General features: G+C 48.0%; 1 protein-coding gene across 1 annotated transcript in view; it reads left to right on the top strand.

The window, feature by feature from the left end:
* The window catches only part of LOC121309621 (sodium-dependent phosphate transport protein 2C-like), a 26992-nt gene extending 13895 nt beyond the window's left edge, over window positions 1-13097 (top strand). Inside the window, exons 5-15 of the mRNA XM_041242633.1 lie at window positions 8232-8374; window positions 8500-8598; window positions 8787-8915; window positions 9268-9411; window positions 9796-9907; window positions 10246-10441; window positions 10697-11066; window positions 11361-11528; window positions 11673-11789; window positions 11924-12048; window positions 12592-13097. Of these exons, the coding sequence (XP_041098567.1) occupies window positions 8232-8374; window positions 8500-8598; window positions 8787-8915; window positions 9268-9411; window positions 9796-9907; window positions 10246-10441; window positions 10697-11066; window positions 11361-11528; window positions 11673-11789; window positions 11924-12048; window positions 12592-13068 (2080 nt within the window). The 3' untranslated portion in view covers window positions 13069-13097. The remainder of the gene's footprint in view (window positions 1-8231; window positions 8375-8499; window positions 8599-8786; window positions 8916-9267; window positions 9412-9795; window positions 9908-10245; window positions 10442-10696; window positions 11067-11360; window positions 11529-11672; window positions 11790-11923; window positions 12049-12591) is intronic.
* Window positions 13098-13586: the final 489 nt, after the last annotated feature.

Raw genomic sequence — 13586 nt, 5'->3', positions numbered from 1 at the left:
AAGTCAGTGCACAGTAAGAACTCACAGTGGGTTAATAGCCCATCTGGCTGTGTGCATGCAGGCTGGCTCTCTGGTCGCTGTCGCTGCCCGGGTCTGTTCAGGAAATGTAGGGATTTGTTCTGCTGAGCTCTGCTGCAGAGTGCTGGAACTTAGCAACTGCAAGATTGCTTTAATTTCAGAAGAAATTTAATTAAAGGAAAATAGTGTCGGAGCCCGCTGCATTCCCTGCTGGCTGACACACAGAGCCAGCTCTGTTCTCTCCCAGCACAGGCTCGCTCCCCTTTCACATCCTGAAAGCAGTGCCAATCGAGCTTGGAAAATCCATTTACTGACCATTATTAAAACTGCCCCCTCCACGAGCCATCTCTGCCTGTATTTCACACTTCCACCTGCAATATACAGAGATTTCAAACTACAGACAACACTACATAGATAAACAGTTCATACTGCTGCCCGGGGGTAGCAGCTTTCTTACCTGCATTATTATTATTATTATTATTATTATTATTATTATTATTATTATTATTGCTGTCCCCCTTTTATTGCTGAGAGTCTTTGGCTTCTTCACCTACAGCAATATAGATGAGGCATCCTGGCACGTTTGCTATAAAGCTGAGGGAACATGAAGCCACTTTGTGGCTTTGAGCTTGGTTTCAATGAGACTGGGTTTCAGGTCACTGCTTCGGCACACCAGGGGAGACTTGGGGTTTGATACAAGCAAAGCTGCCTCTCACTAGGTCTCCTGGAACCAGGTTTCAAGCCACTGTTCCTCAAAAAGGCTCTAGTCACATGGTTGCAGCTGGACCAACTGGAGTAATACTACTAGAGCATGCAAAGTGACTGGGGGCAGGATACAGCTGCAGCAACATTACATCTATTCAAATATATGCAAGTATGAAATACAAAGAGCCGAAAGATTGCAGGGGGACCCAGTGATAATATTGCTATTGCTAGCAGGAGGTATACAAATGGATTGAATCCAGATTCCTCCAGTCTTATGTTCTTCCTCCTCTATTGTTAATACCATGGGCTCTCATGCACACTGGAGCAGTGTTCAGTGCCCTGCCCGCCTGTCTCACCGGAGGGCGCTGTCAGTGCCCCCAGAATCTGGGATTATAGCTGCAGGAGATCAATCACACTCTCCTCTCCTCTCCTCTTAACACAGATTAAACCTGTTTCTTTTATTATTCTTTTAAAAACAGAAAGAGGAAAGTTCCAATCGTTCTAATGTGTTCAAGCACCCCTTCCAGCACTAATTGACGACAGAGCAAGGTAAGCAATTGCAGGAAATTGGGGTTCAGCTGCCTTGTCCTCAAAAGAAAACGATATCGGGCGACATCCTTGAAGTCCTGCAGGGTGAGCTTTACCAGACTGTGACAGACTCCTGGCGGGGAGAGGGCACTGTCCTATACACTGGTCTGTGGCTTTGAATGAGTGAAAACAGTAATATATATTTACAAGTATTGAAGCGGGGAATTCAATTGGCCAACACTGCCATCTTGAGGTGGAGAATAGTTACCGCCTTCTTTGGTCAAGTTGTGTCTGTTTCCCTTGTACTGCTGAGAAAGAAAGAGAGAACACACACCACTGCAGTACAGTACCAAACAGGCATTCTGATTATTAGTGACCACCTGAACCTGACTTACTTCTGTGAAAAAGAGGCACTGCTAAACCAATCTGTAAATGAATAAAGAGATATGCTCCAGATACCTGGGCGTCACCCTGCTGTGTTCTTACAGGGGTCACTGCCACTCTTTTCTTGCATGCGTGATCTTTGTGCAGTCCTGAGGGGTGGAAAGCACATGCGTGTTTGCGCAGGGCACACGACAAATGATTTCATGTTTAAAACCATCGATTAAATTGAGCGAAGCAGGGACTGATCTTAGTGCCTCCCTGAATCATTCAAAAAGTAAAATCGCTCACGACAAGCGAAGCCTCCAACTGTTCAAGAAAAGTGAATTATTCCTTTTTCTCTGTCTCTCGATCCCTCATACATGACATGTTATCCCAGTGTTCTCTCCCCTCCTCCCTGAGCTCCAGCAGCGGGGGTCCCTGTGCGCTCTCTCGGGGACAGCTGGCGTGTTCCAGCACAGCACCCCCTCCCTGCAGGGAGCTGAGTGACAGGGGCAGCGAGGGAGAGACTCCAACGTGACATGCTTCCCGATGGAGGCTAGCGAGGAACTGACGGGGAGGGAGAGGGGCGAGGGGAGAGGAGGAGGGGTGCTGGTGGCAGGAGGGAGGCTGACTGTTACTAGTTTGCTTGGTTTTGTTCAAGTTTCCAAACCTCTCAGCCCCCTGGCCCCTATTCTGATGAAAACCCAATCAGCACTGATTAGAACTGGGCTGGGCGACCCTGCTTGCGTCTTGCAAAGGTGGACCCGTCAGCAGCAGCCTTTCATTTGCGTTACAAGTTTGTGAGTTTGACGAAGGCCTGGTTTGCAACGCGCTGGAATAAAGGGGACCCCTGATTAGACGTTGCTAAAGCTACAAAAAGCAAAGCCTTTTCAAACTCCGATATGACCAAATGCTTTAGCAAGCTCAGATGGGGGTCAGAGCTTGTGGATTTCGGTTAGAGCCGAGGGATTGGGAGGCAGTGTGGCTCACTGATTAGAGTTGAGGGACTGGGAGGCAGTGTGGTCCAAAATGATAGGCAACAAAAAAAATCGACAAACTCCAAGTATCCTGTGCATTCCGAAAGCTCAGGAACTTATCGATTTTTTTTCTGTTCCGAGTTCCGAGTTCCAAGCCGATATTCCGGGGGTGCCTGGCTGCAGCCCTGCAATTGTCTGTGCGAGACGTGGGAACAAGGCTAGCACTTGGGTGTGGAGCGGCTACATTCCCCCTGGGCCAAACAGCAGCTCGGGAGGAAGCTGTGCTTGTGTATATGAGGACTGGGGTGTTAGAGCAGGCATACGTTTAGTACAGAAAGTGTCTCTCATACGGAACCATTGCATCAATCTTTAGTGCAATTTGGTATTACCTCTGATTGAGTTTGCACAGCTGCTAGGCTGTCGTAGGTGGGGTGTGACGCCCTGCTCTTACAGAAAAGCAGGCGCGTCCGGCTCTTTGGCACAGCGGTCAAGACGCTCACTTGCGTCACTCTCCGCCTGCGCCCTGTTAGTCTGAAGGATGTCAGTCCCTCCACAGACACTTCGCTTTTGTTCTTGTGCAGTCCAGTCTCGTGGTCTCAGGGTGCGAGTGTAACAGCGCTGTGTGTGTGTGTGTGTGTGTGTGTGTGTCACCCCACCTCCTCCAGTCCCAGATAGTCATATCGCTGTGAGAATTGATTGATGAGCTCATTCCATATGTTTTTATTGAAATCAGTGGGAGTTTAGTTGCCTTTTGCATTTTAATACCAAACAAAACATTAGCGGCGGAGTCCTAGGGCTCGATCGCTCTCTCCATTTCATTAGTCATTCCACGAGGGAGCGGCACACAGCACGGCTCTGGGGACACAGCGAGAGGGGAGTGTGGGGGGAGTAAGAGGAGTTCAGTAATCTGTGGGGCCAGGATCGGACTCAATTCACTGGAAAGAAATGGCCTTACAAAAGCGCTATCCATGCCATAGCTGCTTTTCCTATCTCAGAACCTGGTGACAGGTGTGTATACATATGCACCAGAGTGGCTTAGTGGTTAGAGCCGGACAGCAGCTAGGAGAAACAATGCCCATCTTCTAAGCACGAGGACAACGCTGTCTGTCTCCCAGCCCCTCAGCTCTAACCACTAGGACAACGCTGTCTGTCTCCCAGCACCTCAGCTCTAACCACTAGGACAACGCTGTCCGTCTCCCAGCTCTAACCACTAGAACAACCCAGTCTCCTCCCTGTATCATTCTGCTTCTGTAAAAAAACATTTTTTTTAATAAATGTGAAAAAAAAAATAAAAAGCTCTTAAGTGTCTCCCTTGTGGTGCTCATTCTAGCTCATCCCATTCTGATGCAATTACACCCCCCAATCTGCAGGGGGCTCCCCCCCCCACCCCCTTCTCCTGTTAGAGATCTGGAGAGTGGCCCGCTCACGGATTCACGCTTAATCAATCATTGCGCCTCCTTAATGACGTCCTGCTGGCAGTCTAATATCTTCTGGCACGATCTAATGCTGCTGGCAGCGCCGCACTCGGAGCTCACGCCAGCAAACATATGGCTGCTCCAGAGTGAGTGACAGGCCCCCTTTCGAGCACGCTGCACCCTGTGCTCCTCATACCATCAGCCATGCACCTCCTAGCCTCCGGCGAGGAGAGAGAGAGAGAGAGAGAGAGAGAGAGAGAGAGAGAGAGAGAGAGAGAGAGAGAGAGAGAGAGAGAGAGAGAGGAGGGGGGGGGGCTGTGTCTCAGCTCAGTGAGCTCAGAGAGAGAGAGAGAGAGAGAATGTGTCACAAATCAAATCAAAAGAAGTAGGGGAAAAAGTAAGACAGAAGAAAAAAAGAATTTGAGAGTGAAAACTTTCTAAATCTGGCTGTGCAGTTGCGATTCAGACGCTGGACGTTGCAAAACAATAACTTGCACAGTACTGAAGTAATAAGAAGGGAGCACAGCAGTTAGGAGCCCTACGAAGTGTCGGGTCAACCGAACACAGACGAGCAGGTGAAGATCAGATGTGCTCCAGACTGTGGGGCTGTGCTATCCTGCTAGATGTTTAAATAGCTTGATGCAGGGGTGTCGAGCGCCCCCCCCCCCCACCCGCGCACCCCGCTGGGGGAGGGGGCAATCCAAGGAGTCTTTACTGATTGACACCCTCTGGCTTGTCACACCTTCATTCAAGGCAGTGGTTCAGCCTCTCTGTTGATTGGGCTGGAGAAGCCTCCTTCAGCTTCACCAGCAACACAACAAACAGATACATCCTGGCCGAAAGAAATACACAAATACTGTCATGCCCAAGTGTACAATGCTCAGGACAGAATAGTGGAGAGGTCTTTGCAGCACTTTCTTCAGACAAAAGGAAAGGCTTGTGATAGACTGTGAGAGATAGCAAAACAGACCTACCACTTCAGCAGAACGAAACCTGGACTGAGAACTCCCTCCCCCCTCCCCTCTCCCCTCTCCCCTCTCCCCTCTCCCCAGCGCAGGGGGAACATAGGCCTCACTGGCAAATTGAGACTAGGAATAAACGTTTGATGTGAATGGCTGAGAGACAGACACAGAGGATATCCACTGCAGTGTGGTCTACAAATTAGGTGCTGAGTTTGGTTTGCCTGGGTTAGATGAGGTATACACAAGACTCACATATCTATTATGCTTATTATAACACTAGTATCATTAATCGGGGTCCAGTCTGTGTTTCAACCCTATCACTATTAAACTTCCCTTCTCTTCCTTGCACAAGCTGTCAGCACAGCCCCAGGCCCAGAAGAGACTTGTCTAGGCTCCAAGGCGTTCTTCAATGACTTGGGCTCTTGTGTACTGTAACCTTATAAAAGTTTCACTTTGTCAAAGCATAGCAAAGTGTAACTAACAGTGAAAGCATGGTAAAGCACAGGTGAGCACAGTAAAGCACAGCGAGGTGTGGTAAATAACATAATGCGACAGGGCAAGCCAGGGTAAACTATGGTAAATTGAGACTATAACCAATGCAAAAGCATGGCAACACTGCAAAATAATAACAATACTCTGCGGAAAATACCCCGGTAACTCAAACTGGAACAGATTTTTTCATTAAAAATAATAGCAATGCTACATTACAAAAATCCATTGCCATTCACTTACTATAGCGTGAAAACGGACGACAAAAACAAAAATTCTAAAGATAGTTTCCCGACCCAGTGGTCATGTTTTACCGTCGTTGTCTCAAAAGACTGTTTTGGGAACATTTCAAAATACAAATGCGTACACTCGCTGCACCCAATCCCATGCCAATGACTAAGAGTACACAAACAAAGCATTTAACAAACAGTGCGCGCAAAATCCCTGCAAGGTGCAGTCTCTTACCACGTCTACCTGCACGAGGAGAAAACCACAAGTCTCGTCTGCCACCTAGTGGGCATTTCGTGGTAACAGCAATAAAAGACACGACGAAATATAATGCCCACCATCCCATGCTAAAACCAGTACAACCAAAATATTCTCTCTCTCTCTCTCTCTCTCTCTCTCTCTCTCTCCACTTTAGACAGAGCTCGTGCAGTTCTGTGCCTCTCTGGGTTTTCTTCACACTATCTGCAAGGACAAGCAACATAAAGAAAACGATAAGTTCATAGGTTAACCCTATTATGGCAAATATGTGTGCATTTATACTGACACACTTGACAAAAGGTAATTGAACACCAATTAATTGTCCTCATTTAACGCTGTAAATTTAAATAATTTTAACATTTGCAGTTTCCAAGCTAAGGTTATATTTATCAGTTAAATTTCTTTACCTTGAAATGTGGAAGAGTCTGTTTCTGTGACTCAAACACAGCCAATATACAACAGTAGTATAACGCCCACAGTGCCTCTCTCTTGACCCTTATGCTTCTATGAAGCAAGGCAGCCCGCCAGATAACAGTGGAAACAGCAGTAATTTGGTTTATGTATTACTCAAGTGACAGCAGTTCTAGGACTTTGTGTAATAAATACAAATCACGTTAAAGATCTGCAGGACTATACACAAATGCCAGCCTGTAAAGCAATGTATTTAAGAACATGGAAATGTCCGAAATAACAATATTGAAATATATTTGGGAATTATATACGCCAGGTAAGATTTAAAAAAAAAAAAAGATAAATTTGATTATTTTGAGGGCTAAATTCCAGCTTCATAAAAACTATATTTTCAAACTAAAAAACATTTTTTTTTTTCCTAAATCAGTCAGCATCTCTATTTAAGTCGTTAAAGGACAGCCCCTCGCTTAACAGAACGACAGGCCTCAATATTACCTCCACCTGCTTTTGAGGCCACCAGCCAAGGCAGACTCAAATAAGTATGTACGCAATCGCCACCTGCTGGGCATTCAATGCTACAGCAACACAGTTAAAAAAAAAAAAAAAAACGTTCCCGCAGTCAGCAGCGTCCAATCAACAGTTACGAGGATAACCGTAAACCCCGTCTGACCCCCATTCCTGCAGTAACTGCAGTGCACTGCTCTATGAACGTTCAAGGGTGTATCCTCTGTTCATCTTTACACTTCCCATGTGAAACCACACACTCGCCCCAAGATCACCTACCTGTAAAGATGGCTTCTAGACGGTCCATTGAAACTCTAAGCACATTCGACTACAGGGATTATCAAGAATGATCTAATACAGGGAGGTGGTTCATCAGGTTAGATACAGCATCTTACTGATGATATAACCCAGACCTTTTATGTCTACTGAGCCCCCACAACGTAGAATGTCATGCACACTGGTAGCGGTCGGCCACCTCTTCATTGGAGTCTCATGGATCTCACCTCACAGGCACTGGATCAAGGTACAGATTAATAGTGCAGAATGCTGATAGCGGTGAACTTAATCATACTGCGTGTCTTGCAAGCCAGGTAGGATACTTTGACCCTCTCTCTCTCTCTCTCCTACAGTATATATACAGCCTCTAGGGGAGTGTGCAAAAAGCAACAGCAAGCCAAGACTCTCCACACTTGTGCAAGCAAGGTAAGGCAAGGCAAAGCCTTTGTTCATTTTCCCAGAACGTTGCGTCAGGTAGAGCGATCTGAGTTTGTTCAGGACATAAGGTGTCAGATTTAACGACCAAATATTAATCAGTTGCTTTTTTAATTTGGTAGTGGTCGTTGCTAAGGTTAGGTGATTTCTCAAAATTAGGTTGGCTTCCACGATGGAAAGTTGCACCCGGTGGAGCGTTTTGAAGATGTTAAGAAAAATGAAAAGATGCCAGCTGTAGTGTATTAATATTCACTGCTTTTATGAATTGGTGACTCACCGCTAGTCTCCGTGATGTTCTGATGAAGGGATCAGTTATGTCAGCCGTTGTGTGTACTTTCCCCTGGTTGTGTTACTGTGTGTACCTCAATGCCTTACCTGTTATGTGTGGCTGGGGATTATATGATTCGTGAAATCGCCTCTTCTCTTGAATCTTTCTAAACTCCAGTACCAATGTTATACAGACTAGTTCAAAAGTCAAGTTTTGTGTTCAATGCAATGTATTTATTTTCTATACTGTACAGCACTGTATTTGATGAATCTTAGATCCACAGCACTGAGTTCTCTATACTGTACTGTATTGAATGTGCTGGCTCTCAGATCCCCAGTACTGAGTTCTCTATACTGTACTGTATTGAGTTTGTTGTCTCTCCCCCCTCTCTCAGGTTTGAGGCTTCTCTCTGTTGGCTGTCAGAAGAACTCCTGGAGATACCCACAATGCCCTTCAGTAGCACCCAGCCTAATCCTTCCCTCAACTTTGAGGACCCCGCCTCCTGCAAGGCCAGCCAATCACAAGACTCTCCTCAGGGTGAGTTACTATCCACAGCAGCTAAGGACCTCTCTTTCCAATTCAAGAGAGAACTGGGGGGGCTCAAACTCCCACGGAGCTCTGTTGAGGCACAGCCAGTCTAACTCCTGACGTCGGCTCCACAGGTTCCTCGCTGGCCTGTGATGACCCAGAGGCTCCCACACCCCCAGAGGAGGACCCCTGGGCGATGCCGGAGCTCCAACAAACAGGACCATCCTGGGGAGGTAGGCACGCATCCCTAATCCTCTAATGTTTGTCAACAGTTTTCAAGAGTGCATCGTTCCAGCAGCAGTCAGCACTGGTTAGAAGGTAGGCAGGTAGGTGGGAATTTGTAATGCATGCCTTCAGTGTAGCTCAGGGTCTCGTAGTTGACCTTTCCGTGGGAGTTGACTGTCTCCTCTCCCCTCCTCAGAGCTGAACTGCGCTGGGAAGCTGCGTCGCGTCTTCATGGGCACCCTGAAGGGGGTGCTGCTCTTGGGGTTCCTCTACTTCTTCATCTGTTCCCTGGACGTGCTCAGCTCCGCCTTCCAGCTGGTGGGAGGTGAGGATCACATGCCAGAATACTCTTCTTGCATCACCACGTAGGAGTCGGCTGGTTGCCAAGACCTCCAACGGGCTGGGGAGCGTCCTGGCTCATGATAGGTTGGCGAATTTCTGGTTCTTAATAATGCTGCCCTCTGCTGGTCAAAAGAGGTAACAGGCCCAAAAACCGCTCTTTCAAATGGAGTCGGAGCTTCCCGGGGAGAGAGGTGATGCTGGTCTGTCTCAGGAGACAGTAGTGTTGGTATCAGTTCTCTCCCACACCTTGTATGTTTGTGACTCTCTCTCTCTCTCTCTCTCTCTCTCTCTCTCTCTCTCTCTCTCTCTCTCTCTCTGTCTGTGTGGCTCTGTAGGCAAGGTGGCAGGGGATATCTTCAGTGACAATGCAGTGCTGTCGAACCCGGTGGCTGGGCTGGTGATTGGAGTGCTGCTCACAGTCCTGGTACAGAGCTCCAGCACCTCCTCCTCCATCGTCGTGAGCATGGTGTCTTCTGGGAGTGAGTAGCAACCCATCCCTCCATCCCTCCCTCAACAGAAGCCTGTTCCTCCCTCCATCTTCTCTCTCACTCGCTCATCCCCATCCTCCCTCCATCTCTCCATTCCTCAGCCTGTTCCTCCCTCTTCAGACCCCTTCCTCTCTCTCTCCCCAACACTCCCTAGAAGAGAGAACCATCACAATCCCGCGTATCTCTACTTATAAACCCTGCTGCTGTACCAGCTGAGACAAGCTGGGTGGAGATGTTCATCTTAAAACATCTCCAGTAAATGACGCCGAACCGCGTGTGCGCGCGTGTGCGTGCGCATGTGCATGTGGGTGTGTGCGTGGGAGCTCTTTGTGTGCTGCTGTGTAATGGCTGTCTGTCCATCCGTCTGTCCCGCAGTGTTGACTGTCAGAGCCTCCATTCCCATCATCATGGGCGTCAATGTGGGCACCTCGGTCACGAGCACCCTGGTCTCGCTGGCACAGTCCGGAGATCGCAACGAGTTCCGCAGGTAAGGGACCCATTCGGCAAAAAACACATAGCATAAGAGGCATGGTCAGCTGTGTACACATGAACTTATAATACTGCACCGCACCACTACATATGCAGGCTGTATCTTCACTAGCTATTTTTATAGGTGTGCTGTAGGAATTCAGCCAACAGAATGATATCTGAAGAGCCGCCTCTCTCTCTCTCTCTCTCGCTCTCTCTCTCTCTCTCTCTCGCTCTCTCTCTCTCGCTTTCGCTTTCTCTCTCTCGCTCTCTCTCTCGCTCTCTCTCTCTCGCTTTCACTCTCTCTCTCTTTCTTTCTCTCTCGCTCTCTCTCTCTCGCTCTTTCTCTTTCCACAGAGCCTTTGGAGGTTCGGCCGTCCATGGGATTTTCAACTGGCTGACCGTCATCGTGGTCCTGCCAATCGAAATCATCAGCGGCTACTTGTTCTACCTGACCAATGCCATCATCAGCAGCTTCAACATCCAATCAGGGAAGGATGCGCCCGAAATCCTGAAGGTCCTGACTGAGCCCCTGACTCTGCTGGTCATCCAGGTGACAGTGGGCAGGGACTTGGGGTGACAGGCAGTGCCCCTTTTGGGGAGGAGCTTGGGGAAATGGGGACAGCAACACTGAACAACAAGAAGGGTTGAGTGGTTCTTTAGTACCCAATACACAGGTACTATACTGATGTGCAATGGGTGGTTCATGGTTCAGGGAGAGGGTCATCTCTGAACAGTCGCTTGACTAGAGAGACTGTAAATAGCCCTTAACATGGCAGTGTGATGCTATTCAGGGTAATATACGGTGTTAGAATGGTGTCTCATTGGGGATTTTAAGGGTCATGGGTTGAGCTGTGTTGTTTGCTTTCTCTTGCAGCTGGACAAGAGCGTCATTTCGTGCATCTCCACAGGAGACCCTGAGTGCAAGAACAAGAGCCTGATCCTCAACTGGTGCAAATTCCAGGAGACAATGGTACGTACCTGCCTGCTGAAACCAAGGGCGTGGAGTGTGTGCACCCTTGCTGACGGGCTGTCCTGCGTTGTGCTTCTTGTCGTGCAGGTTCTGAAGAACGTCTCGGTGACTAACATGACTGAGTGTGACAGCTACCAGTGCTTCACCACGGAGAACGAGACCCTGGTGCTGAAAAATGTCTCAGAGAAAGTCAACCTGCAGCTTTGTAAGTGAGACAGCCGCTGCTTTAAAGGGGAAGCTCCAGTCCTTGTTTTTTTTGTGCTGGCTAGGGCTCATTTTGACCATGCCTTTTAGGATTTGAAGATTTTGACTCATAGTTCTTCTTTGTTCTAGGCTAAATAAATTCACTTCTCTCAACCTTCATGGCTGTTTCACTTTAAGACAGATTTTTTTTTTTCAACTCGGTTCTAAATTAGCATTTAACTGAGGATTTGACTGGACTGGAATGGACCTGGTAGCCACTGCTGTGAGCCCTGGCACTGACCCTGTCTCTCTCCAGGTCACCATGTCTTTGTGAACACCCCCCTCTCTGACCTCGCGGTGGGATTCATCCTGCTCTTCGGCTCCCTGCTGGTCCTGTGCACCTGCCTGGTGCTCATCGTCAAGCTGCTGAACTCCGTCCTGCAGGGGCAGATCGCCCAGGTCATCAAGAAGGTGCTAAATTCAGGTGCGCAGCGTCCCCTGCACTGCACAACACAGCAGACTCAGTGCTGTGTGATTCCTAGCACTGCTGTCCTCTGTCCTGACCTCAGTGCTGTGTGATTCCTAGCACTGCTGTCCTCTGTCCTGACCTCAGTGCTGTGTATTCCAGACCTGCCATACCCCTTTGGCTGGGTGAATGGCTACCTGGCCATCCTGGTTGGTGCGGTGATGACCTTCATCGTCCAGAGCAGCTCCGTGTTCACCTCTGCCATCACCCCGCTCATAGGTAAGATTCTGACAGCGAAAGCTCCTGGTCCTCCAGAAACACCCACAAGGGCTCCGTTTGTAATGGAATGGGCAGTCTGCCTGCAGTTTGTAAGCCATTGAGAGCGTGTCTAAATGCTGCTCTTTGTGACTCAGGAATGGGAGTGATCAGTCTGGAGCGCGCTTACCCGCTGTGCCTGGGTTCCAATATCGGGACCACGACCACTGCCCTGCTGGCAGCTCTCGCCAGCCCAGGAGAGTCGCTTGGGAACGCTTTGCAGGTAACACTTATTTACTGAGAATACAGCACTAAAAAAGAAATAAATATGCATCTAATTGTCAACACAGTCCAAGGGTACAGTAATCAATGGGTAATCAGATTGCACAGTCATTAATCAAAAAGTCCCTCCAGTCACATGCAGAATCATGTCCAATGTCTGCTCTCCAGCCCACAGGTCCTTACTGACTTTGCGATATCAGATACGCTTCACAGCACCAGTATGTTACCTGCACTGCAAACACGCTCACATCACATTAATAGATAAGAAACATTAAGAAAAGAAACTAAGCTGGGTTGCTTTATAGCACTTAATATCTTTGAACTGTGAAAGATTTACAATTTCGATAAACTGTTACATGCATTGCAGCACAACATCACCGTGCAGCTAAAGCAAATACTTGTTGCTACAGGCAAAGTCTGTTTCTGAAACTTGCAAGCTCAGTACAGGAAGATGATATGCTTCCCACAGCACAGGGGCTTCCTGCCTGAGGTAGTTCAGGACGTCAGTGTGGTTAATGCGAGCCCTGCTCCTCTCCCATGGCAGGTGGCTCTGACCCACCTCTTCTTCAACATGTCTGGGACCCTGCTGTGGTATGTGGTGCCTGTGCTAAGGCTGCCCATCCCAATAGCCAGAGTCTTCGGTGACATCACGGCGAAGTACCGCTGGTTCGCTGGGCTCTACGTGCTCCTCAGCTTCTTCCTCCTGCCCCTCTTCGTGTTCGGGCTGTCTCTGGCGGGCTGGCCGGTGCTGCTCGGGGTGGGGGGTCCCATCCTGCTCCTCGTTGTCTTCGCTATAGTGGTGACCTTCAGCCAGCGCCGCTGCCCCCAGTGTCTGCCCTCCAGCCTCCGCACATGGGACTTCCTACCCAGCTGGGCTCACTCCTTAGAACCCTGGGACCGCCTGCTCTCCTCCTGCTGCGGGTTCTGCTGCCGGTGCCAATGCTGTCGCCAGGGGCAACAGAGCGCCAAAGAGCTGCAGGTGTATGATAACCCAACAGTCTTGCACTTGGTGGAGCTGTAAGAGAAACTCAACGGCTCCCTCCAGAGGAAGGGGCAATCGTGAGAGATCGCCTTATAGGAGATCTTTATAATGGAAAAAGGAAAAAAAAAAAAAAAAAAAAAAATGTAAAATACATTATTTCTATTAGAATGCATAACTAGATTTTGCATTCCTAAATAATGAAATGTGTTTTTGTACTATATTATTATTATTATTATTATTATTATTATTATTATTATTATTATTATTATTTTTATGAAATGTCTGTGTTTTGCAAAATGATTTGGTGCATTACGTATTATGTATCTCATGTAAAGGGGTGATTGAACCTATACCCTTCACAGAGCTGCACATCTCTAAAGGTAATCTCAGGATATCCACAGCTACTGTTTTTGTACTGATCATAACTCTAATCTTGTTTATTACCTCAGTTAATGCTATGTCACTAATACTGTGAAACTTTGTACTTGACTTTGTAAGTTCTGTGTGAAGCAACTGTGTGTTATCTGAAAACAAACAAGTTTTTAACAGAAAGCGGT

The sequence above is a fragment of the Polyodon spathula genome, unplaced genomic scaffold, assembly GCF_017654505.1.
Source record: "Polyodon spathula isolate WHYD16114869_AA unplaced genomic scaffold, ASM1765450v1 scaffolds_1417, whole genome shotgun sequence".
Lineage (NCBI taxonomy): Eukaryota > Metazoa > Chordata > Actinopteri > Acipenseriformes > Polyodontidae > Polyodon > Polyodon spathula.
The sequence above is the reverse complement of the archived record's forward strand: the minus strand, read 5'-3'. Positions and strand labels throughout refer to the sequence as shown.